Here is a 27,196-nt window from a genome sequence, read left to right on the forward strand (position 1 = left end):
AGCAATAGGGAGGCATCCCTTGACCGCACCCGGGCATCGATCAGCCTCCCATTGTATCTGTACCATACTCTTAGGTTTTTTCGGTAAAGTCATGTAGGGGAAAATAAATAAGTAAACAAAAATAAAAAATACTAGAAATCATAATAGAAATAAAATACATTTTATTTCTATTATTATTTCTAGTATTTTTATTATTATAAAATTTTTATTATTGATTTTTTTTACCTACGTGACTTTACCGAAAAAAACCTAAGAGTATGAATCCTTGCAGTCACGAAAGCTTCAAATCTAGAATGTATCTGTACCATATGGTAATTCCTCGGGTACAGCCATTGAAGGCTTCACGAACTACGTGGTCAAAAGATATGTTAAATAATGTGGAGCCAGAGGAAATCCCTGTCACACCCCAAGGTGTTGAGGGAATGGCTCTGACTGATGGCCACGTAGTTTGACGTGGGGCCGCTCACCATCATGAAGGTCTTTAAGGATTGTGGGCAAAGTTTCAGGGGCTCCGAAAGCATGAATAACAACCCAGAGGCCAGGCCTACTGATGGTATCATAGGCCTTGAGAAGGTCAATAAAGCACATACATTCACTCACACGCACACATGGACCTACATACACGCTAAGAAATGGACTTACACTGACATGGAGCCATGCACACAAAGCGACTAACACAGACGCCCATGGACTGACACACACAGACATATCGACTCACACACACAAACACATGGACTTACACACACATATGGACTCACACACGCATAGACATGCACTTTAGATACACACACATGGAGTTACACACACATATATCGACGTACACACATACAGCGACTCACACACACACATGGACTTACACACACACATACATAGACTGACACACACATTGCCCTACACACACATATAGACTGTGACACACAGACATATACTTTAGATACTCACACACATGGATTAACACACACACATCGACTGACACACATAGACACACAAACGCACATTGACTTACACACTCAGATGGAGCCATGCACACACATCGGCTCACACACACACACATTGACTTAGACACACACACATCGAGTGAAACACACGTATGGACTTACACATGTGGACTAACGCACACAGCGACTGATACGCACACAAATGGACTGACACACACACAAACACTTGTACGTACACACAGACATACATGGGGCATTGTCCGTTTGAAAAAGACAGACACACACATGTACTTACACACAGACATGGAGCCACACACATAGAAACCCATCGACTTACACGCACACAAACACATGGACTCACACACAGACATCGACTTTAGGGACACACATGTAGTTTCTGCACACGAACATTATAATTGTAATATTAGGCAACGTATTAGTTGAATAATAGTAAACAATGATACAGAGTTGTTATGTGCACACAAACATCATTGTAATATTTGTAAAGGTATTTGTTTAATAATAGTAAACAATAAACCTGAGTTCTTAGCGAAAGATGCAATAAAATAGTACTTTACACTGGTGTGGTGCCGCCTCGTCCCGTGCAGAGCCCGCGGCCTCGCCTAGATTGGCACGCCGGAGGAGGTGAGACATTGCCAGGCTGCGGGCTGGGCCGCTACCCCCGCCCCCCCACCATCCCCTCGGCCGAGGCAGAATAATACTATGTAAGCGCTTTAATAATATTAAATTAATATCTAAGGACTTTATAGCAGTAACTGCACGCATTGGGGTGGGGGGGGAGAGGACATCACACTGTGAAGATAAATCGGCAGTGTGATGTGTATATTTTTTCCATGTTAAACGCGTAAAAGAAAATGTCCCCCGTGAGCTGGAGCGAACGCGCATCACTTGGCAGGGTCCGCCCCCCCCAGGCAATTGTCGTGAGTTGGTACGGTCGATGTCGCGCAATAAGTAAATTATTCAAATAAGAATGCCATTATATCGTTAATTAAACGACTTTAACATGTACGGACGTGAAAACGTAATAGCCTATTCCCACCACGGGGCTTAGGGCGTGCCGACTGGCAAATTATTTCGGTCTTAAACCCCACCGTCCGAGAGCCAAATCCCCCGCAAGCGCGAGCGCGCGGAGACTTTTATATATACGAGATGATGATGATTTCAATTGTCAATAGTAGCTTTAGTGTAAAGGTGTTCTGTGTTTTTGTGCTGTTTTTAGATTTTAGTGCTGGTGTTTCAGTGTTTTACGATGTATTGGCTTTCATGCCGTTGTACTTAGTGTATTGCCTGTAAGTAGAATTATTGTTGGATATGTGGATGTGGATTAACTGAATCCTTTCATAATGTTGTGGAATTTCACTCCTGGCACAGGACCATCAACAAATAAGTGTTTCCCCATGCTCTTGTGAGTATGGAGGCACATTGACTTCTTTGGTTGCTGTAGTTATTGTGTGTTGTCTTTGTGGTAAGTAGTGTGGCATGCTGCCAGGGTTCAGTGTCACTAATCGTAGTGTTTGTATGTGTGTATGTTGAACTACTTTCGCACCATGCATAGCCAGCCGCACTAATCGAAAGTGCGGGGGAAGGACAACAAACTAAACACGAAAAGCAGTTTTAAAGAAATGAGTTTTCAATCAAGATTTAAAAGTGCATAGCTACAGTGGCTTCCTAATATTAGAAGGAAGAGCGTTCCAGACGGCTGCAGAAGCACATCCGGAAGCGCACAATGCAGTGACCTTTGTTCGATGGGGAGCCAAAAGTCGCTGCGAGGATGACCGGAGTTCGCGTGATGGTTTTATGTTCCTTAACGTGATCAGCAAGGTATTGTGGTTGATTTGTGCCTTAGAGCTGACACCAGGTGCAGCAGGAGGCATCCCCTTACCTGGGGTGATCCACAAAGAGGGCCTGGTGCTTGAGGGCCGCAAGGGAGCAGAACTCAATGAGGTAGTACCAAACAGCACTGCACAGCCACATCGATGCACACTTACACCAGATTGCACCTTGTTTTGTATTCATGCTCGTAATTCAATCGGTACATTTCCCTGTGCCAGAGCATTTAGCAAAGAATATCGTTAGTCCATGGAGACCGAGAGATTTATTTTTTGTTGCCATGTTTCTACCACCATTGGGTACAAGTCCAGGTGGTCAGGCCTGGAGCACATCCACAGCAGCCCTACTGTGTCTGCTTTCTCATTTTAATTATTGAACTGCATCCTTATTACCTGCGCTGTCACTGGAATTGATCTCTTGGTTTGGCGTCGGCAATGCTTTTTTGCGAGGGAAAAAAGAAACTGCAGAAAGTTACAGATAATATCAGCTGAGGACAACATAACCTTCGGCAAGCACGCGTAAGTTATAACAATTGTTATTTTAATATTGCTTCCTTATGGCCATCGTGGGTGGGGAGGGGCCGGGTGGCACTGAGCAGAAACAGCTGAGTCCATTGAGCCCCATGGCTCATAGGATGTGGGAATGCCGATTGCAGCTGTGACGCTGATCCTAGGCTGCCAAGCCCGCTTGCCACAATGGTCTTTGGAAATGTAGTATCGTTGGCCTGGGTAGCCAGACCTTAGATACTTAGTGAGATACCCTTTTCAATGTAATTACGACGATACATTTCATAATTTGGGATTTGTGTCCATTACACAATCACACCATGGCTTATTCTCATCAGTGTTGTCACAGGGTCATCAATGTGCGCTTTGCAACAGACTTTGGTAATTGTCTGCAGAAAATACCCAGCAGCTGTGGGAATGAAACCGGCGACTCCACGCAAGCTGGCTCAGTTGCGAGCACGCTGACCACTAGGCTTTCCAGCCGACTAAGTGTACGTTTTTCACAACACTCGGAAGCACTGTGATGCGCAGTATCACGTCTCTAATTCCCTGTCCTCATTAACTGCTGTGGGGTCTCACAGGTGCTCAACTGGAGGCTTTTGCCAGAAGATCACCCGCGCTATGACCATCCGCCACCCCCATCATGCATTTATGGCTCCCAGCATCTGCTACGCATGTTTGGTGCGTTACCATACGATACAGATGCCTTGCACAGCACTCCCAGCAACTCCGACCCAGCTTAACTATTTGCTAGGAGTACATCATCATCTGAGAATAGATTATGCCTTTGCTGCTTTGCAGCCTGGCCTCTTTCCAAACAGTTTAAATGGTACACCATAGGTGAATTGCAGGTTGCGTGTTGTGGCCTAAAGTGTGGGTATGCCCTCCTTCAAGATGTGTGGTCAGTGTGGAGAAGGGTAGGCCAGGTACCCTCTAGACAGACTCTGTAGAACTCCATTTTGTGTTAGCCCATGAGCAAGAAATTGCAAGGCCTGCACCTGTTTTTTTTATGTAATCAGGTTTCTGTAACAAAGTCCCCATTGAAAATGAGCATTTATTGCCCAATGGGTCTTACCTGTGCCAAACTTAAGCTAAATAACCTAAACCTTAACATATTTAATCACTAAGGCCAACCCAGTATTCTATATTAGCAACTACAGCTCGTATAGAGTGCCCATTGTTGATGTTAACAACACTCAACTGTTACGTCCAAAAAATACAATACTATTGACCAAATTCCCAATTAGTGAAATTACTAAACTTAGCTAAGCATAGTAAAAAAAATGTTCATGCCCTATTCAAACGGGTATAAGTTGTGTTCATTCCTATTTACATCCCTGAGCCATTGGTTTTAAGTCTACATTGTATGTATATTGAACTGCTTTCGCGCACCATACGTGGCCCACCATGCTAATCGAAGGTGCATTGTTATGGCAGGGGCAAGTCACACTGCACAATTACTCTTGACTTTCCACAAAGTGTACTCACTTTATTAACTACAGAAAAATCAAGATACTCAGCAGCTTTCAATTATGAGCCGCGTGCTCAATGCACAGTACCACCTGGCTGGTTTAAGTGTAGAGCAGTGCACTTGCCATGTGTTGGAGATGGCACTCGTTCACACACGTGTGTGTGTGCGCGTGCATGTATGATCGCACAGTGAAGCTTCCGGAGCTGTTGGTGAAGATGAATCTACCAGAGAAGAATCTCAAGGCCCTTTTAAAACATCTTGAGCTCTTCCTCAGGCAAGGCAGATGTAACAGTTGTACAGATTGCTTATACCGCCTCTTTAAGACTGTGAACGGGACGAAAAATTTACATCAATAAATTATTTGTGCATTATTTGATTGCTACAACTTTCTACAAAGCATACAGCTATTGCTAAACTTAACCCAACCACTATGACTGTTATCCATTTCTTTACTGTGTTTCAATGATGTTTATAAAGTGTAACTTTAATCTAACATTCAAGGGGCTAGGAAAATAAGACATGTCTGGGAAGATTTTGGATTAGAGAAAGCCATTTTGTGCCATAAAAATAATGGATGCAATGCTTTTTGCTCCTACTCTGCTTTTTGCTCTTTTTTACTTTCTGCTTCTCTAAGGCTGCTTATCTCTTTAAAGATTACATCTCACTCAATTCTTTTTTTGCTGGATCTGCTTATTTCTCAATACATCTCCTTGTCATCCATGCCATGTCTCTTTGGACCTCACTCCATAAGTCTTCATGCTGCGTCTTTTTCTGTTTGTCTCGCCCCATATATCTCCATGTTGGGTTTATGTTTCTCTTATTCCATGCATCTTTTGTTCCACGTGATTCGAAGGGCACGAATGACGCTTCGTTAGTGTCAGACCACATGGAGAGAAGTTGAGAAAGGCAAATGCAGTGAATATGTGGATGAGAGGGGCAGACGGCACTAGAAATGCTTCAAACGACTTCGGGACAGCACAAAGATACACGGAATAATAGAGGCAGGGATACAGCACGGAGATGTATAAGTACTGATTGGCTAAAACATCTTAATAGAGAACTGCGGAACAATAGTTGTTGCCAGCTCATCGCCTGGTAGCCTTCCAGCTTGTCTGTGGTTCCTCAGCAATTGTGAGATGCATTTTCCATGATCAACAATGCTGTTTAAACATTTTAATTATTATATATTTTTAGATCCATTGAGTGAAAGAAGAAGTGCGTCACTATGCTGTGTAACTCAGCACATTATTGTTTGACAAATTTACCAAATAAAAAAAAGCTAAACAATTATTGTAAAATGGTCGGGACAGACTTGAGTTACATGCAGGGAAATGTGAGATGGGGGGGGGGGCTTGTAGCAGAAATATTTAACATTCATGGCATCTGTGGAGATTTTTTTTAGGACCTAAGAATTAGACAATAGGTACAGGGGAAAAATAACAGGAGCATTATCTATAAAATAGTGTAGGACTTGTGCATACATATATCAATTTATTTTTCTTGCCTAAATGTTTAACTTGGCTTGCTACATATTTGGGGAAAAATAGGAAAGTAAACAATATCCCCATTGCGCTAAACTCCTGTTCACTTGAATGTATGAAAAGTTGCCATCTGTATTTTAAAGCACTATGGATTTCTTCCAGCAGGTTTTTGGCAGATTACCAAGAGGACTTTTTTCCAGAATCGGCTTATGTTCCAGCCTCGGAGGCTTACTACAGCAGCAAGCATGCCGCCACTATCTTTTGACGCTCCATCCGAGGCAAACACGAGCCCGCTTGCCTTGTGTTGCCTTTTACCGTCAGCAGCCTCTTTTTGAAAACTCCCAGTGCCACCTTAACGCCTGAAATGCCCTCCGCCATTTCTTATCAGTGTGCTCCTCAAGCAGCGCATTATGACATTCCACGTGAGCACCTCTTGACATGACTCAGCATCGCCACCAACATCCGGTGGATAGTTGTGAACTCACCACTTTGACCTCCCCCACTGGATGCCCCTCAAAGCTACTGATGGCACCTTTCAACTCCCAAAACGTTCGGCTGCTCTTCTCCCGTCTGTTGCTTCTCCCAATACCTGTGGAAGTATTGCAGCAGGAGTGGCCTTGTTAAGGGGGACATCGGAGGTGCAGAAAGCTTGAATGGGTGACAATTATACCTCTTTGTACATACTCGACAAATGAGCCAGAGCTGCGGTGGCAAAAGGCACCGGCCAACAGCGTTATCAAAAACATGCGCTCCGTACACCCACCTTTACACAGGTTTGTAATGTCATCTCGTTTCTGATGATGTGCAGTTGGAATGCTGCCCTTGGTACATTTCGCATGTTCTGACCACTGAGCAGGAAGTGACATTCCACAATTGCCTTCCTCGCCCTTGGAAGAGGGGTTCTACAGAATCAGCAAAGTGTTTGTGTTCTTTTTCGTAACAATGGACTTCAAACCTTCACTTCACGCTTGTGTGTCTTTACCACATTGCAAGTGTAACGACAGATTGACATGGTTACAGAATCCATTTAAATCTAGAGTTAATGGTGCAATGTCATTGTTGCTTGAAAAGGGTGTTTATTTTATAATAGCACGTGATTCTGTGGATGAATAATGAAAAAAAAATGCACAAGGCTATGAAAAACAGAATTGTCCATCTGGATGACCTCAACGTTATTACGCTGTTGGCTCCATATCATCTCACAATCCACCTGTAAATGAGTGAACATAATCGCAATATTAGTGTTAAGCTGACATGGTCATCGATTAACAATCGCAACTCGAGCATGTGAATTGACCAATGCTGTGAAAAATGGTCTGAACTGTAGCCCATCTGTAACCTGGCACCTTGCATCCCTTTTGTCTGCAATTCCAGCAACATTTATTTTGGGGTTTTTTTCCCCCCCAAACACTCATCTGTGGTTAAATGTGTTGGAAAAAATGCATCAATGTAACATTATTCTTCTCTACTGCTGTGTTTCATTGAGCCTGGCAACTTCGATTTTCTTAACCTTTGTTTGAAAGGCAAGTTCGAGTAAATTACCGGCAAAAATACTTTTGAACAATACAGCCCCCTTGGAATACTTAACATGCAGCAACACCTGGCAATGATGATCGGGAACGGTGAACGCCATAACAAATAGTATGCTGAGGTTTTGAAATGGCATCAGGACCAAGATATGTTTTGTATATTTAAATATTTGTTGTGCTTTGATTAGGTGCCATACTTTTACGAGCAATAACTACAATGTATTCGCCACCACTTTGTCCTTTCAAGTTAATGTGTTCGCTTTTTTAAACGTTCGTTTGTAAACCAATATGCGAAAGAGCCCTGTATGTTCTTGCCATCACGGCTGGACAATCGAATCAACAATATAACATTTAAAATAAATGTGTTTTTGTGGCCACTGATGCAGATATATTTAAGTGTTAAAGATAAATTTTGTGCTTCAGTAATATTTGCACTTAAATCCTAGTTTAACCAAATTTGGCATAAAGTTTATTTCCTGAAATTACCAACTGCAGGTCTATAAAGTTCCTGAATATTTGTCCCTTCATCAGGGACACTAGCTCACAGGGAGTGAAAATATAATCTTGTGCACCAACAGGTTATCCCATGAGTCACAGCACCACACTAGATGAAAATGTAAATAACTGAGCACAAAAGCATAATCTACCTGGTACTGTAATTATCACCTGCACAAGTTTCAGCAGAGCTCTAGGTCAGTGTTATTGACTAATGCAAGCTTTTTGTTATTTGTGCTTATGCACCACTGCCAATGCAATATCAGAAAAAAAACATTGCTCTACGGTGTGGGTTGATGCGATATTATTCGGTTATGGCGTCCTTATGTCATATCAGACTGATGTTTATTCATCGCTACCAATTAAGATCTGCTGCCATATTGCAGACTGCCTGTTTTTCCCCCAAATTGCTTCACAATAGCAAGTGGAGACTTTCAGCCACACTTCCTCTAGTTTGTCATTACTGCATCCCAGAATTTATCGTCCACTCACGCAACACAACCACTGTGATGCATGAATCATCAAAATCTGCCCCACACTCCCAACACTTGTATGTGGTGAGATAAAAAAAAACGAGTTATTCGAATCAGGAAACATTTTAATGTAACGTCCATAATTAAATTTGAACACTTAAATAATGTAGACATGTTTATTTGTACAGGATATCTTTGATTTGCATTAGGATGGAAATGCAACGAGCCATCAGTGTTTACTGAATGATGTGCACACAAATCAAGGCAAACCACTGCGGACATCTGTAAAGGCTTAGTCTGCAATTCAGTAGCTAAGGTTAGACAGCTGTTTTGGTGATTCTTGCAACTGTGATGTAAACAATGTGAGTGAAGGTAAATAAAAAAAAATGTAAAGTCCCATCTGTTGATTCAGGGTCTTTTTTATTTGTAAACTTAAGGTATTGTAATTTAAAAACATGATTTTTGTGCTTGTTAAAATGAACAAACCACCCTTGTACAAGAGATATGCATAATCTTAGCATTCAAAATAATATACATTACTTTATGATTTGAGCTCCATTGTAGGGTGTGGACAAATCTGCAAGCAATAAAGGTAGTCATCCCTGCAGCCGACGAGCAGGCAGTCCCCCCATGCAACGGGCGAGGAGAACACTTCCCCCGGCAGTCTGTAGGAGCATACAGGATTCCCCTGCTCATCAAGCACACACACCAGCCCATCTGTGCCTGCCGCTACTACAAATCCAGCTGGGCAGACCTGGCAATGCACTTCGGTGGGGCCACTAAGGCCAACTGAGGTGCCTGGGTTTACAATTGGAATTGGAGGCAGTTCGTGGCTTGTGAATGAGCCTGTCGATGCAACGGTGTTATATTGCAACAGGCAATGTATAGCATATTTTTTTCTGGTATTATGATCCACAGCAGCTCCTGTCAGGGGGAATCTCTCTTCAGACCCCTTCACTAAACCAATGGAATCTTCCAAAATGGTCCCAGGTTGCCACGTTGTGCCAGTGGTGTATGCACTTTTTGCATCTTTTTGAAAATCCAACGCTGTTGGCGAAACATCCGTACTTGTGGATTTAAGAACACGGTCTCCATCCGTTGCCGGATTATGACCGTGAACGATATCCTCCGAGCCACCGTAACACGTGATTCGGCTTCTTGAAGGTTGAACAGCGATGAGGTGTCCAATGCATACCCAGGTGCACGGCGTCGCATAGACTGGTGCGCCGAGCTGGTGCTTCCACCGCAGCTCCCCGCTCGCCGACACCGCATACACGCTGCCATCGTGCGATCCGAACACCACATCCAGGAGATTTCCCACAATGCACGGCGACGAGAAGACTGGTCCATCCGTCCGGAATTGCCACATCTGCAGCAACAACCAACGAGCACCACGTCCGTTTCCACCCACTGCAGTCGGTGACCTTGGATGGTAACTTGGAAGATAATTTAAATGTATTCAGGAGCACGTGAACATTTTATGATTGGCCATGGAGATGGAGTATTATCATCACACTTGATTACCCAGGAAAGCCTCACTGAGTTAGAAAACTTTTTGAGGGCCCTAATTTGTTAGCAGAAGGAAGCGACAATTGTTATGCTTTTTTGTAAATAATCCAATTTCCAATTTTTTGTAAGTAATCCAATTTCCAATTTGGACCATGAACCACCACTGGTTGCAATCTTCTGCAACCAGCGGTGGACGCACTATCCACTGGTCGGTATTATGTATATGTACTGCACTGATTTGTTATTCGATTTTTATGCAAACTCCATTAGAAAGCTGGATAGCTAAACAGTCATTGTGTTTCCCAATAAGTTCGTTTGGATGGACAGCGTTGGTTCAGTTTACACAACTGAACTGCCGAAGCATGCCACATGCTTTAAAGTGGATGCAAAAGTAAGCACGGATGAATCGGTAGAGCTGGTAAATCTCACAACCCTGTGCCTGGAATCGCAAATCCATTCTTAAAACAGAATGTGATTCTTAAAACAGAATGTGATTCTTAGAGGCGGGGGGGGGGGGAGCTGCGCAGAGGCCACTGTGGCATTCAGGTATTAAGGGAGGGCCCGTTGGGGCCTGGCCGGCCTGGGTATGGTCATGGATTGTGCCAATTCATTACAATCCTGGGAAGGGTGAATCATTACATTCCGGACTAGGTAAGCCTAGCGGGAAGGCAGGCATTAGTGGCAGGTGGAATGTTTATCAGGGTGCCAGGTTGTATTAGTCTGTCACCTTGTCTCCCACGTGGCTGAAGGTGTACAGACTCCCATCTACGCAGCCAACACACACATATGCACAGGAGCACGCCGGCGAGGAGAACAGAGGTTTCCCACAGTCGCGACTCCACAGCATGGCACCATCGTCCTGCGACACACAAAGAACGCACACTGCATGCCTGTACACGCCTGTACACGCACGTAGCAGCGACTGGCGAGTCGTACCACAGCTAGTCGGGAAACACGCTCTATGGGTGACCTACAGCATAGGGGACAGAAGAGTCAGCATGGCAATGTAGATATGCCCCCTACTGCGTAGGGGCCAGGGGAGGCGGTAGTGTAACGGTTAGCATGCTGCACTCCAAACCCGGTTGCTCGAGTTCGATTCCTACTAATGGCTAGATTCTCTGAACCTGGGCCTCTTCTAGATCGACTCAGCCTCAAATTAGTACCTGGTGCGATGTGTAAACATTGCCACTGTGGAGACAAAGGTGACCGGGCGTGGTGCTGGCCACCCACCCCGTGTACCGTGCCGGCTTTCACAGGTGCTTGCTAACAGCACTTGCCACAACAGTCTGTTAAGGCTATACGGGGGATCTTTGTCTTTGAACTTCTTTCGCACCTTACGTAGCCAACCGTGCTAATCGGAGGTGTGGGGGAGACAAAAAGCAGTTCTCAAGAAATACGTTTTCAATTCAGATTTAAAAGTGGATAAGCTCCAGTGGCTTCCTAATATCGGAAGGAACAGCGTCCCAGACGGCCGCAGAAGCGCATCTGGAAGCGAACGATGCAGTGACCGACGTGTGCACTCACCGGATTCACGGCCAACAGACGGCCTCCCAGCGTGCCGACGTATGCGGCGCGTGGGATGAGGCTCACGCAGGGTGACGAGAACACGGAGCCCCCACCACAGTGCAGCCGCCACACGCACATCTCGTCCTGCGACACACGGCATTCCCGGGTGCCTGCGGTCAGTACGGCCCCATCGCACGCTAACGCGCTCATACGTGAAGGTGACGGTGTGAAACGCATGTACTCCATGGCAGCCATAACCTTCGCGAATGCGTGATCATACATAGCCATGCAATGTCATAATTAATTACAAACTGGTATTGCTGTTTGGCTTCTATTGCATATGTTGAATGCCTGCTGTTATCTGCATGATTATCCTAAACTGTTTTGAGCCAAACGTGCACCAACATATTATCAACTTAGCCTTGACGTATAGTTGATAAGGTATTGCATTGTACTTATAAAAGGCCGAGACAGCAAACAACACTGAACCTCGCTGCCTTTACCTATTTTCGTCTGATGTTCATATACGGAGCACATTTCTCATTTGAGGCCAAGTCAATGTAGAAGCCCAGACCTGGTTCGGATACAAAATGACACTGGCATTGTCCGGGGCCACAGATTGAACCCAGATGTGCTGGGATCATAGCTTTCACTATGCTACCACTGCCCAAATATACACTGCATACAGAAATACGATACACTCACACACAAGATGGCTAGGTCGCTCGGTGAGGCGAGTGTCTTGCAAGAGCAGTGACCTGGCACTGCTGGAATCCTGGGTTTCAAAGTGGGCAGCCATCCGTGATTTACATCACGTTCTCAAGTGTAGTGAGACAATGAGCTCAGCGTGTCACCAATTCTCACAGACACACACAAAAGCTATCATTACATTCGTTCTCTCACAATAGCCAACCTTTTGTTGCTCTTTCCTGTGCACATGAAAGGTGTGTCCCAATGATATATAAATCGGCCTCATTAAGTTATTTCAGAAGTGGTTCTGCGATGCCATCATACTATAGCTGTTCTCTGACGCAGCAGTGATATGACAGTGATGGCACAACTGGAGATAAATGGGAGAAAAAAATATAAAATACTGTAAGTGTAAGGAGTACACCCTCCAAGTGATTAAATCTTGCAGAGCTAGACAAACTATGAGACTTGAAACTGGTGGAGGCTGGGTGGCTCAAAGGTCAGAGGTCAGAGCACAGAGCTGATAGCGCCAAGATCCTGGGTTCGAATCCAGGCAGCCATCTGCGATTACATCAGCTCACTAGACTTGCGATTCTCAAGTCTATTGAGCTGTTGGTCTCAGTCCGGTCACCAATGACGGCACTTAATTTGGCTAAAGTCAAGTTCTGAGAATTATCGTGTGACAATCATTACTTTCACATGCGCAGATGGACCTCAGAGGCTGCTCTGTGATAGCCTATTCCGTGGACCATTATCTAAACATGATGGTTTGCACTGCTGTACGAGAGATCCGATTGGATTCTTCATCACATTATGTGACACTAATAGCACAACTGGGATAAACCTGTGGGGTGGGGGGGGAAATATTAAAACATGTTATAAAAGACATGAAACTGGGGAATGCAGAAAAGAGCAGTGTGGCCAGTGGTGGGCAGAGCACCGAGGGACGGAGGGCGTAGAGCAGCTGGTCGTGGGAGCCGACGAGCAGCGCGCCGGAGACGGGGTCCAGGGCCGGGGAGCTCTTCACGGGGCCCCCCGTACGGAAGGCCCACGCCACGGCGCCCGAGTCCGCTCGCAGCAGGTACACGCAGCCATCGTAACATCCTGTGAGCGCACACGCCATTGAGCACTTGCCTCAACACTCGTCCACGTGCACGAGCCCACTTTCCAACACAGCGCTGTACACACACCGGAGGCGTGGCGATTTGACTTGATGATTTTCCGTTCGAGCTCTGTAGCTTTAAATCATCTCGATTGAAAACGAATTTCTTGAAAACTGCTTTTTGTGCTTAGTTTGTTGCCCTTCTCCCACACCTTCAATTAGCACGGTTGACTACGCACGGTGCGAAAGAAATTCAACATACATACCACGCAGATCCATTACTGCATTGAATTGCTAGATCGATTCATTCATGATCTGAACTGTGACCCAAAACCGTGAAATTGAATTGAATCATTGAGGCGGTGAATTGTTATATCCACGTTACACACAGCAACCGAGATTCAACAGTACCTTTACTCTGCTCACTACTGCATCATTCACATCAGCTCTATTCACCTTCTAGATATGTAAAATTTAAACTCCCATTAATTCAGACGGTTGCTGCAATGCTATTCTTTCGCACTGGCTAAACAGGCTACAATATATCTATCCTTACAATCCTTTCACTAGCTTCCTATTCACATGCACACGAACTTAAATATATCTGGGTATCCTGTACAGAGACTGGCCCCTGCCACAAGAGTGTGGAATTTCCATTAATAAAAGAGCATCGTAAATGAAAGCATTCAACGGCAATAACGTGCACAATGTACCAATGCTTTGAGATTATCCATTCCACAGGGCACATCATTAAGTCAGCCCCAATTGTGGTACATGAGCTAAAACAGCAGAGCTTTAAAGTTTCCCCACTGCTCATCAAAATGATGATGATTAGTACTGAGCTCTACCAAGAGCGTCGTAAAGCCCGGCCGACACAGCATCATTAATTAAAGCGCTGCCATACTGGGCTGTCATGGGACAAATTGGTGTAAAACTGAGTGGAACATAGCAGATGGGATGTGGCACCCAAATAACGCTCGGTGGGAGCACAGGACGACCTTGAGATCCAGGCACGATGCTCTTCAAATAGCCACATTACTATCTGCCGCCCGGTTTTATTGCGCGTCATCACGGGGCTGCCCGTTTGGGTGAAGCAGAAGAGAGCGGCTGTGATGGTGGCGCATGCCTGTAATCTGGCATTGTGATGTCAAGGGTTGGTGGATCGCACAAATGTTGATAAATGCCCTTCCCATGGGCTTCGAGGAGCAACAATACCCTGGGGCTTGCCATGGCAATGCAGTACAGCAAATGTGGATTCCACTTGTTACATCTGTATAGGATAGTGTTGTCCCCTCGCACGTGTGGGTTTTCTCCAGGTGCTCCGGTTTCCTCTCACACGTACACACTCGTTAATTGGGTCATCTAAACAATTTTTCTTATTTTCCCAGGTAAGGCCTAATGAGCTATGTAGCTCTTTTTCAGAGCGACCTGGCCACAAATGATAACTCAACGAAGTGGTTTATCAAGTGGACATTTATAGCAGCCAAATACTCTCAAAACGAATGTTGATTCTAAATCTGGAGAGAAAAAACGGGAGGGCCCGGAGAAAAATCCACGCGACCGCAGGGAAAACGTTCAAACTCGAAATATACAGGCTTCGTCAAGGCCAGGACAGAACCCACGACCTCCTTCATACCAGGGCGAGGGAGATAACATCTCCCCCATCGCGAATTGTGAATGTTATTACCGAGCGCAACGAGCGTGCCGCACTGAGAGAGGCAGGCCGACGACTCGACGCGGTCGGGCAGCTCGGCCGTCCAGAGCACGCGGCCACCTGGCCACTCGGCGCAGAGCACGCGGCGCGAGTGGGAGCCCACGCACACCGCCACGGCCTGGGGCGGGACACACGGGCTTCATGTGAGCGGCGCTGGAGCATGCACGCGCATGCTCGTTCATACATAACTAAGATGAAGATCCCCCCCTCTGTATAGACTTAACAGACTGTTGCGGCAAAGTGCCGTTAGTGAGAAATTTACAAAGGACAACACGGCATAAGACGGGGGTGGTGTGAATATCGGCCATGCCCAGCCGCCTTCGTCTCTACAGTAGCGATGTTTGCACACCGCACAAGGTACTCATATAAGGCTGAGGTAACCTAGGGGAGGCTCAGGACTGAGTCTAATATTTCCTCACCGATGTCGGCCATGAGCAGGAATCGAACTCGTTTTGCCAGGTTTGTAGCAAAGTTCGCTAACACGACACTTCCAATCCCCTTACATATATACTGTACACACATGTACGCATATACTCGCACATACACTGAATATTCTTTCAATGCACTTGTGGATTTTCTCTAAAGACTCTAACCCTAGCCGGAAAAAAAATACTAGGACAAATGGAGGATTTTCATAGTAAATATTGCAATTGTCTACCCTGAACTGAGACACCACATGAAGGGCAGGGGTTATAAAAATGGCAAGATAATGAGTACAATTAGATAAATACTCTAGTGGGGGTCAGCACAGCTCTTGATTGCATATAATTGAGGTACCATTCACACCACTTCGACTGCCCATTCACCACAACCAACAATACTCGGCTTACATCAGGCAATAACCATGCAGCATAGCTCCACTTTCTCTTCTGGGAGTGCAACTTCAAAGGCGCAAGCTCTCACAAAGATTTTATATGCTTCAAAATCCCACTAAATTAAAACCACCAACTGTTTAGCCTAAGCTTGTGGAATGAACCAACTAATCTGCATCTATCGGGATATATTTGTTTGCCCATAAATGCCTCATGAAATCTTGAGATGCTTTTTGCATCTTTTTGGGTAAAATGACATAGCTACATTTGCCAGACTACACCTGTGAAACATAGAACATTCATGATAGCCTTGTGTAGTAAGAACTGTGCAAATTCCAAAATGTACTACATTATTCGTATTATTTAAAATGTGTGAAAACCAGACAGTTTGGAGAGAAAAAACCTTATAAACAGGGAAAAAAAACCCCACAAATAGCTAAACAAGTCGACTCTCCATCAGTGCAAGCCTAAATTTCGATTTAAAGCTTTCGTGACTGCAGGGATTCATCTTCTTGGTTCTTTCGGTAAAGTCACGTAGAAGGGAAGTAATAAAATAATAAAAATAAAACATTATAAAATTATTCTCACGACGTTTCGGCCACAATGCAAGCAGCCGTCCTCAGGTGAAAACCAGGTCCGACTCTGTCGCCTCGACGGACCTGGTTTTCACCTGAGGACGGCTGCTTGCGTTGTGGCCGAAACGTCGTGAGAATAATTTTATTATGTTTTATTTTTATTATTTTATTACTTCCCTTCTACGTGACTTTACCGAAAGAACCAAGAAGACAGTGCAAGCCTCTTGTGGAAATGTAATGCGTCTATAACACGTGATTTAAATATAAACTGCAAGGAATTCAGGCAGATGGCACAGACGTTTGAGTCAGAGAACAACCCGGCCCATCACCTTTCTGAGATGAATAAAAAAAATTAGTAACACATTTTGGGAAATCAAGTGGCCATCCTGTAGAAAAACCAGTGTCCACCATAACGTGCAATAGCCAAAATTTGCTGTCAATGAGTAGGAGTATCACCCAAACGTTCATTGGAGCAGGGAAATGCTTTAAAGTGACTGCCCTTGGCGTTTAGTTTGTTGTCCTTCCCCCGCACCTCTAATTAGCACAATTGGCTATTTATGGTAAGAAAGAGTTCAACATACAGTACATACAAGGTGGCTGTATGAACGTGGCTGTGCGAAAGCGTTGGGCGAGCTTTGTGGCCGCGCTTACCGTGCCACGCGCTCGCAGCATCAACAAAGGCGAGGCATCCACACACTTCCCCGTGTCGCACTTCCACAGCTCCGTCAGGGTCACACCGCCTGTCCCCGTCACAACAGCTCTGTTACGAGTGCTCCCACAACCCGGCCATCCTGCGCTCGTGCTGCACGCTCGGCCACCCACCACGGTCACCCTGCTGCCCCTGCTCAGGGCCGCCACCATCTCATCCCCAGGGGGCGGCTCGCTCACAGCTTGTTGTGTTTGTGCACGGTGCGCCAGTCTCCCGATGTGGCGGCTGCTTGTGTGTTCAGATGGCATGACTGTGCGTTTGCCTTCAGGAGCTTCCTGCTCCGGAATATCCCCTTCTACCTTCCTCTTTAATATTTTACGTGGCTCTTTGCCACTATTCTCAGAGTTTGTGTTGGTAGAGTGCCTCGTGTTTTCAGCAATGCCGCTGCTGCTGTATTCCAAAAGGTGCTCGTCTGTGATATGGTCCCACGTAGCGCCCTCTCTATCCCCCAGCAGCCGGCCGAGCCTGTACAGCTCCCGGGCGCAGTAGCGGAGCGCCCAGCCAAAGGTGCGGTGCAGCAGCAGATCGGGCAGCCCGGGCAGGGAGGTGCCCAGACGCCGCTCCACATCCCCACTCAGGCGAACAACGCCAAGGGAATCGCCGCCCACGCGCAGGAACGTGGCCGCGAGGTCTGCCACTTCCGCAGAAACTCCCCGGCCCAGGGCTTCCTTCGAAAGGGCACAAAAGCATTGAGGGCAAAAGCATTATGCATTTAAGACAAACCCGCACAGAGGCAGAGATCTCCCAAGTGGTGCCGGCGAGCACCTGTTGAGGCCGGGACAGCACACAAGAGGGCGGGTGCAGCCAGCATGATGCCTAACCGCCTTTGTTTCCCTAGTGCTGGCATTTACGCACACAAACCGACACTTATTTAAGGTTGACTTGACCTGACACCATAGCCACTGATATAAGTTCAGGATGCTAATTGAACTCGGGTCACCGGTTTCACAGTGCATTGCGCAAACCACTGAACCAAAGCATCCCACCACCGCTCCCAACACTCACAACTCAAACACACAGCAGAATGCATGCAAAGGCAGGATGTGCATAGCTGAGCTTGTAAATATGTGTAGTGATGTTATACGGATCACTACGGTACTTGGCGCTGTGCATGTGTTGTGGAGATAACTAACATGCACGTGACGGGCCGGGGTGAGGTATAGGGGCACGTGAGATCAAGTCACCCCGGCTCGGGTAAAGCACGTGACCGGATGGGCGAACAGGTGCAAGGGAACTGGAATTAGCCGAATAGGCCGAGGGGAGGGGCGGCCGAGGGAGTGGTGGGGGCAGCGGAGGATAGAAGATAGAAGGCAAGCCTCGAGCGAGGTTCGAGGCTGTTCGGTGGATGGAAGATTTCTACTCGTCGCCTGGGTCCGCGCTCTCCGACATCGTGGGTCAACAGTACGTGGCTGCTCTGACCAGATATATAATTATCCTGTGCGGAGAGGATAGGTGCACGGAGCCGTCTGAAGTGAGTTAGGTGATATAATCCCGTGTGTAACGTTGTAGCGTTGTATGAATACAAGTTGTTGCCTCCAACCAGTGTGTCTGCAAATGATAACATTTGCAGACACACTACATTTGATGTTAGAAGTGTTAAAACCTTAAATTAATTCCTAGCTAGGAAAGTTAGTTAGTTACAATGTCACGATTACAACTCACCCGTGCGTCATCGGACGACGAAGACGAAGAAGAGGTGATCCCGCCGACAGCCCCGGGGGGAGGGAGTCCGGAGGAAAGTCCCGCGGAGATGCTGCCCACAGAGCAGAGCGTGGCAGAAGGCATGTCTGCCCTGCAGCTGCCTGGAGTAGGACACCAGCCCCGGAGTACGCGCCTCGTCGATCTATTGTCCGCCGCGGCGGCACTGGTGGCAGAGATGGCGATGGACGAACCGGAGAAGGAGATGGCACCACAGGGAGAGCGGGAAGCCAACCCGCTGGCGACCGCCAAATTCCGAGCGCGGGAAACCATGGGGCCCCACTGGCCACGCGGGCGGCCGCCATTTCACAAGCTGGTCCTGGAACAGCTATTGGCGTTGGCAAGGGACATGGACGTTTTCTTGCCCGCCTCTGAAGATAGCGAATTGACTTCTTTAAAGGTGGCGTGTTGTTTACAAGCGCACAGCAACTTGCGGTGGCAAGTTGGGGTGATCGCGGGCACCGGGCCGCTGGGGAAAAGTGGGGCCAAGCAGGAGGAGAAGGAGCTCCCGGGGGTCTGGGCAGCACTGGCGGGGAGTCAGCGGCCAAGGACCAGCACGGGATGGCGGCAGGAACAGTGACAGCAAGGGACGGCTCCTGCTTCTTCATGGAGGAAGTCCATCTCCTGCTTCAACTGAGGCCTACCCGGCCACATCGCGGCAGGATGCTGCGCCAAGCCAGGACAGCTCGTCGCGCGCTCGTCGTCCTCTACCCTGCCGAACTCCGCTCCTCCCAGCCCGAAGGTGAGTCGCGGCGCACCAAACACCCGGTCAAACCTGTCACTTCAGGCATCCTCATCACAGACGGGTTCGAGTTTATGCGCCGTGAATACTGGTCGGGTCGAAGCACCAGTGCATACGGGATCGGGGGGAATAGGATGACTGCGGCATCCGGGTCAGTGGACGGTCCTGGTGCATATGGTCGTGGCAGCTGCAGCGGGTTCATCAGCAGTCGTAGGGGACGGTACAGGGGGTAGAGGTCCGGGTGCTGATAGACACCAGTGCATCGGCATCCCTCATTTCGGCAATTATTTTTCAGTCGTTGCCCCAAAATTCTCTTCAACTGGGACCGGTGGACAGTCCTTGTACAGTGAGGGAAAAAAGTATTTGATCCCCTGCTGATTCCATACGTTTGCCCACTGACAAACAAATGATCAGTCTATAATTTTAATTGTAGGTTTATTTGAACAGTGAGAGACAGAATAACAACAACAAAATCCAGAAAAACGCATGTAAAATTTTTTATAAATTGATTTGCATTTTAATGAGGGAAATAAGTATTTGACCCCCTCTCAATCAGAACGATGTCTGGCTCCCAGGTGTCTTTTATACAGGTAACGAGCTGAGATTAGGAGCACACTCTTAAAGGGAGTGCTCCTAATCTCAGCTTGTTACCTGTATAAAATACACCTGTTGACAGAAGCAATCAATCAATCAGATTCCAAACTCTCCACCATGGCTAAGACCAAAGAGCTCTCCAAGGATGTCAGGGACAAGATTGTAGACCTACACAAGGCTGGAATGGGCTACAAGACCATCGCCAAGCAGCTTGGTGAGAAGGTGACAACAGTTGGTGCGATTATTCGCAAATGGAAGAAACACAAAAGAACTGTCAATCTCCCTCGGCCTGGGGCTCAATGCAAGATCTCACCTCGTGGAGTTGCAATGATCATGAGAACGGTGAGGAATCAGCCCAGAACTACACGGAAGGATCTTGTCAATGATCTCAAGGCAGCTGGGACCATAGTCACCAAGAAAACAGTTGGTAACACACTACGCCGTGAAGTACTGAAATCCTCTATGAGATCTCTTTTACCAGTGGCAAAATATAATGGTAGGTTTTTACCCTTTTAACTGGTACAAAACTGACACCTTTATTAAAAAGGTGTCAGTTTTGTACCAGTTAAAAGGGTAAAAACCTACCATTACTGAAATCCTGCAGCGCCCGCAAGGTCCCCCTGCTCAAGAAAGCACATATACATGCCCGTCTGAAGTTTGCCAATGAACATCTGAATGATTCATGGGACAACTGGGTGAAAGTGTTGTGGTCAGATGAGACCAAAATGGAGCTCTTTGGCATCAACTCAATGAGCTGGTTGCTCTGGACGTCCTCGGGCCGTTTCCCGTCACGCCATGGGGAGAAAAAAAATCTTGGTCTCAGGGGTGGAATACTTGTCGCGATGGCCAGTTGCATGGCCCTTGCAGGATCAGTCGGCTGCATCTATCGCTGACACTTTTGTTAATGGATATGCCATAGACAAAGGGGCCCTGGACCAAGGCCGAAATTTTTCCTCCAAATTGTTGAAGGAGGTATGTGACGTGTTGGGCACCAAGAAAATCCAAACTTTACCTTACCACCCCCAAACCGATGGGATGGTGGAACGGCTGCATAAAACGCTCACAGCCATGTTGTGCCAGCAGGTCAATGAGACTCAATCGGATTGGGACTTACACGTTCAGGGTATACTCGCGGCATATCACATGGCTCCTCACGCCTCTACCGGGTTCTCCCCGTTCTTTTTAATGTACAGGCGAGAATGTGACTCCCCTATGGAAGCCCAGTTGAATGTGAGGGTGGGTGCCAAAAAGACCGCTGTGCCGGAGCTCATGCGTCGCACGCTCGCTCATTTCGCGGGAAGCATCCTGTCAAAATAAGTCTCGGCGCCAAACGGCTAATGAAAAATTGGCGAAGCTTCGCGAATCGGGGAAACCATGGAAGGTTGGGGAGAGGGCTTGCATTGTCCTGAGGTGCCTTTGGGCATGTACCCCAAGTTGCATAGACCATGGCAGGGCCCGGTCGAGGTGATAAAGGTGAGGAAAACCCAGTGTGTTCGGATTCAAGTCGGTCGCCGGCGCTGGTCTGTCCACCCGTCGCGATTGAAACCGTTCTATCCACCTTGTCACGATGTATCATCTCCACTTTCCCAAGGCCGGGTGGTTGATGTGCCCGACGAGCCCTGGCGTGCGGACTCTCAATTGCTGCCGCAGTGGATGTCTATTCCTCCGCCCACAGAGATCCGCCCCGTGATGAACATGGAGCCGCCCGTTATGCCGTCTGAGAGCCCGCAAGCAGAGAAGGAGCAACCGGCGTCCGCTTCTCCTCCCCCTCCATCTTCTGTCTCGGAGGGGCTACACCCGGGTGGGCGACCTTCAGTCGTCCCCGGGGACCCCGGTGTGGTCATTCCAGTCCCGCCCGAGGGCCCGGCGGCGAGAACCCGATCCAAAACTGCACCATTTGGATGCTTGCCCCGGACGCTTATTTATTCTGGCACCGCCAGAAGGAGGCCGCAGCCACGAGCCAGGCTGCGTTGCCGGGGGAATTGAGTCCTTCCTGGGCTCGGGCTGTGGTGGGCTGGTCGGTGTCATGTGTGTACATATTCCAGAGGGGGATGTTGTTCAACGTTGCTAAATGGGTTTCTCGTGCTGTGTTGTTGAGTTGTTGTTCTTGACGTTACGGAGGCCGGGTTGTTGGTTGAAGCATTGCGCGGTTGCTGTTTTGCAATTGGCAGGTGGGGCCTGGTTTGGATGTTTGGGGCACCGCCCGGGTGTGCGCGGGTGAGGGATCAGCCGGGAAGGCTGAGTTTTACAAAGGGGGGGGTGATGTAGTGACGTTATACGGATCACTACGGCACTTTGCGCTGTGTGTGTGTTGTGGAGATAACTAGCAGGGTACAGTACCATGCACGTGACGGGCCGGGGTGAGGTATAGGGGCACGTCACCCCAGCTTGGGTTAAGCATGTGACGGGATGGGCGAACAGGTGCAAGGCAACTGGAATTGGCCAGATGAGCCGAGGGGAGGGGCGGCCGAGGGAGGAGCGGGGGCAGTGGGAGATAGAGGATATAAGGCAAGCCTCGAGCGAGTTTCGAGGCTGTTCGGTGGAAAGAAGAATTCTGCTCATCGCCTGGGTCCACGCTCTCCGACATCGTGGGTCAATAGCGCGAGGGCTGCTCTGACCAGAGATAGTTATCCCGTACGAAGTGGGTCAACAATATGTGGCTGCTCTGACAAAATATATAGTTATCCTGTGCGGAGAAGGTGTACGTAGCCATCCGAAGTGAGTTAGGTGATATAGTCCCGTGTGTAAAGGTGTAGCGTTGTATGAATAAAAGTTGTTGCCTCCAGCCAGTGTGTCTGCAAATGATAACAGTACATATGTATGAAAGCACTTACAAACTAGCACCAATCTCAGGTATTGTGGTCTATGCAAACATGACTCCTCGTAAAAAAGGTGTCAGTTTTGTTGCCAGATAAAAGGGTAAAAAAACAATTATCATATTTTTTACTGGCAAATGAGGTACCAATGGTGTAAATGCTTACCCCGAGCTCTCATACTCTGATGGTGCATTGTCTTTGAGTTGTGCGCCTTTTGGCGTCATCTGGTCCAACCGATGTGAGACTAGGCTCTAAGAAAAGCTGTCTCGGGTGTGGACCAATCAACTTCAAGGACAGTGCATACATTATCAGAGTTGTGTTTTTTGTTTGCATTATGACTGCAGGTATTGTGGTCTATGCAAACATGACTCCTCGTAAAAAAGGTGTCAGTTTTGTTGCCAGATAAAAGGGTAAAAAAACAATTATCATATTTTTACTGGCAAATGAGGTACCAATGGTGTAAATGCTTACCCCGAGCTCTCATACTCTGATGGTGCATTGTCTTTGAGTTGTGCGCCTTTTGGCATCATCTGGTCCAACCCATGTGAGACTAGGCTCTAAGGAAAGCTGTCTCGGGTGTGGACCAATCAACTTCAAAGACAGTGCCTACATTATCAGAGTTGAGTTTTTTGTTTGCATTATGACTGCAGGTATTGTGGTCTATGCAAATGAAGTATTGGAAAATGACGGCAGGAAACTCCTTGACGGGAACACACTTCTTTTATTAAATCTTGACTCGTAACAATACAACGCGTGGCCTCTCTTCTTCACAATGCGCTTCTCTTGACTCTGGATTCTGTGCTGCCGGCTCTCTGTGCCTCGTGTAGACTCCGCGCCTCGGCTACACTCCTCTCTCGCCTCGTGTAGACTCTGCGCCTCTGCTACACTCTCCACTCGCCTCGTGTAGACTTTGCATCTCTCTCTCTGGCTACACCATATGCATACTCGGCTCGTGTAGACCTTCCTCTCTCGCTGGCTACACCGTATGCATACTCGGCTCGTGTAGACCGTTCTCTCTCGCTGGCTACACACTATACATTACTCAGCTCGTGTAGACCGTTCTCTCTCGCTGGCTACACACTATACATTACTCAGCTCGTGTAGACCGTTCTCTCTCGCTGGCTACACACTATACATTACTCCGCTCGTGTAGACCGTTCTCTCTCGCTGGCTACACACTTATACCTTACTCTCCTCTACTCTCCATTACTCTCCTCTCCGGGCTCTATCTCTGCACCTTCGTCTTCATTCTTAGATGGTTCCACTTCCGCCCCTGCTCCTCTGTGCATCACCTTATATACCCCTTCTTCCCGGGAGACGGAGCGGATGCGGACCTCAACGTCGGCACCGCTCCTCAGTTACCCAATCCCCACGCGCTATCCCTACGATCCGGTTCCGCTCAGCGCGTGTTTCCACTCCCCGACCAATCACACCGCGCTGCTACCCGATCACTCCCTCTGGGCGCGTCACCGGCACACAGCCAATCAGCAGCACTACCCCCACCCGCGCACTGACGCCTGCTCCTCCCCGTCAGCGCGCGTCACCACACACACACCCGTACATACGCGCCGGCACACGACATATACACCCAGCGCGTATCACCACTACATCACCCCCTCCCACATAGCTCGCAGCCGGCCCGGCTGCTAACAACAACCAACCGCGACGATAAAACGACAACCAACATAAAAAAAAAAAACCCCGAAACCCCCCGAGTGTGCCCCGTAACATAACACAACACCAACAACAACAAGAATAACTATGTACAAATTGACAATGAACCCGAAAAGTCAACAATAACACGATACGAGCAAATTCGAAACGAACGCGCCCCACGTCCCTGCGACTACACGCAGTGACGAGGCGCTCCAACTGCCCCGACTCCTCACGAGGCAGGTCATGCAAAGTAGCACGACCTGGCGCGAGTCCGTCTGGCTGGTCCATCGTATGGGGCGGGACACTGACGACCGTCCGGCGGTTCCGGCTGCTCCAGACGGCGCGGAACGGGCCTGAAAGGGCCGGCCCCGCCGCGGAGATCCGGCCGCCGGTGATCGGCAGCTGTCAGTTCCGAGACACCTGGGAGCAGATCAGGCGAAAATACGTGTGGATCAGGCAGAGACATTTCCCCCTCTGGGTCGCCGGTCACGTCACACGCCCGGCCATCACGACACAAGGGGAGGCCATATGGAGGCGAGAACGGTTTCAGTCGGGAGGGGTGAACGTACCACCGGCGCTTTCCCCACTTTATCTGAACGCACTGGGGCCGTGCAACGCGCACGACCTCCACGGGTCCCCTCCACGGTCTCAACAATTTAGGCGACGTAGCCAAGGGTGCCTGAGGGCAATGCAGCCAGGCCCTGTCACCTGGTTTCCATTCGTGCATGGACACCTTCCGTGCCCGCAACCGTTCATTAGCAATTTGGCGAGCCCGCGAATTAAGCCGCGCGGCCTCCCTCGCCTCTGTCAGCTTGTGAATATTAAACTTAATATGTTCTGCCAAATTAGAATTAGTTCGTGGAGCGGACAGGCCAAGTTGCGTTTCTATTGGCGGGTCAGCTTCCCGACCGTACATCAAATAGAATGGGGAAAACCCCGTAGCTGCATGGGGGGCCATTCTATACGCGGCAAGGACTCCCGGGACCTGCAGGTCCCAATCTACATGTGCCTCGCACACCTGCTGGCACAGCATGGAAGTCAAGGTTTTGTGGAGTCTCTCCACCATCCCGTCAGTCTGCGGGTGGTACGGGGAGGTACGCACCTTCTTGGTACCCAACAGATCGCACACCTCTTGCAACAATTTACTCGAAAAATGTTTACCTTGGTCGGTCAGCAGGCGTTCGGGAGCCCCCTTGTCCAGGACATAGCCCTGGACGAAGGCATCCGTCACAGCCGCTGCCGACTGGTTAGCGAGAGGCCACGCCATAGGCCATCGGGTAAAGTATTCGACCCCCACTAACAAATATTTATTCCCTCTCGGCGTGACTGGGAAGGGCCCCAAAATATCGAGTGCAACGAGCTCGTTGGTACGCGAGACCTGAATAGATTGCAGCGGTGGATTAGCTGCCACGGCCGGTGGTTTACGCCTGGCGCACTCAACGCACCCCTTCAGAATATGCACCACATCACTTCCCATTCCCGGCCAGTAATAGTCACGCTGAAGCAGGGCAAGCGTCTTGTTAACTCCCAAGTGCAAGAGGCGTTCGTGTGCCGCCAAGACAACCCTCCCCCTCACAGCGGAAGGCACCACGAGTGCGTTCCGCCGGGACAAACTGTCCCATTTCAATAACACGCCCCGCTCAAGTACATAGGAGCCGGTACGCTCCTGGTCCCCCTCGGGACCCCCAACCTTGCGGCGCAATGCTAGCAGCGAGCTGTCCGCCATCTGGAGGCGGCCCCATTCGCTGAGCGACAGCGAGAGCAGCGAGTCCCGACCCTGAGAGGCAGTGGAATCATCCCCGATCGGTGCGCCCGCTGTCGCAGCCAGTGCCCCCATCTCCCCCGCAAGCGTCGGTTTACAGCGCGCCGATCCCGACAAACACGCGCATTCATCACAAGGCAACAACCGCGACAAGCAATCGGCATTCGTGTGTCGCAACCCCTTACGGTACGTAGTCGTAAACTGATAGTCCTGGAGGACTTCCAACCAACGCGACAACTGGCCCGAGGGCTGGGCGACCCTCAATGAATACTGTAGCGCCGCGTGGTCCGTTCGGACTGTAAAGTGACGACCATAAAGATATGGCCTAAACTGCTGCACAAAAAAAACAATGGCAAGCAGCTCGCGACGGGTGACACAGTAGCGCTGCTCCGCCGGAGACAACACCCTACTACCGTAGGCGACAACTCTTTCGACACCCCCAACGACTTGGGATAGCACCCCCCCAATGCCCGTGTTGCTAGCATCCGTGTCCAGCAAAAAGGGACTGGCAAAATCGGGATAACACAAGGGTGGGGCACCCACCAAGGCGTCCCGGAGGGAGCGAAA

The 27,196-nt window shown here is 48.4% G+C and overlaps 2 protein-coding genes across 8 annotated transcripts in view; one reads left to right on the plus strand and one right to left on the minus strand.

The window, feature by feature from the left end:
• Nucleotides 1-9,099, plus strand: part of MSL3 (MSL complex subunit 3) — a 34,996-nt gene extending 25,897 nt beyond the window's left edge. For 2 of the 6 annotated variants that reach the window (XM_078864811.1, XM_078864813.1), the window contains exons 10-14: nucleotides 2,806-2,903; nucleotides 3,691-3,786; nucleotides 3,877-3,976; nucleotides 4,956-5,040; nucleotides 6,413-9,099. In XM_078864811.1, the coding sequence (XP_078720937.1) occupies nucleotides 2,806-2,903; nucleotides 3,691-3,786; nucleotides 3,877-3,976; nucleotides 4,956-5,040; nucleotides 6,413-6,512 (479 nt within the window). In that variant the 3' untranslated portion in view covers nucleotides 6,513-9,099. Of the gene's footprint in view, nucleotides 1-2,805; nucleotides 2,904-3,670; nucleotides 3,787-3,876; nucleotides 3,977-4,955; nucleotides 5,041-6,412 lie in introns of those variants that run through there. The other 4 variants (XM_078864812.1, XM_078864816.1, XM_078864814.1 and 1 more) reach the window with 4 other exon arrangements.
• Nucleotides 9,100-9,128: 29 nt separating this feature from the next.
• The window catches only part of AASDH (aminoadipate-semialdehyde dehydrogenase), a 55,782-nt gene continuing 37,714 nt past the window's right edge, over nucleotides 9,129-27,196 (minus strand). Inside the window, exons 12-17 of one of the 2 annotated variants that reach the window (XM_078864810.1) lie at nucleotides 17,304-18,029; nucleotides 15,239-15,383; nucleotides 13,390-13,553; nucleotides 11,778-11,903; nucleotides 10,981-11,112; nucleotides 9,129-10,113 (exon numbers count right to left, since the gene is read on the minus strand). In XM_078864810.1, the coding sequence (XP_078720936.1) occupies nucleotides 9,286-10,113; nucleotides 10,981-11,112; nucleotides 11,778-11,903; nucleotides 13,390-13,553; nucleotides 15,239-15,383; nucleotides 17,304-18,029 (2,121 nt within the window). In that variant the 3' untranslated portion in view covers nucleotides 9,129-9,285. The remainder of the gene's footprint in view (nucleotides 10,114-10,980; nucleotides 11,113-11,777; nucleotides 11,904-13,389; nucleotides 13,554-15,238; nucleotides 15,384-17,303; nucleotides 18,030-27,196) is intronic. The other variant, XM_078864809.1, reaches the window with a different exon arrangement.

This window comes from Lampetra fluviatilis, chromosome 19 (genome assembly GCF_964198595.1).
Source record: "Lampetra fluviatilis chromosome 19, kcLamFluv1.1, whole genome shotgun sequence".
In the NCBI taxonomy this organism is placed as follows: Eukaryota; Metazoa; Chordata; class Hyperoartia; order Petromyzontiformes; family Petromyzontidae; genus Lampetra; species Lampetra fluviatilis.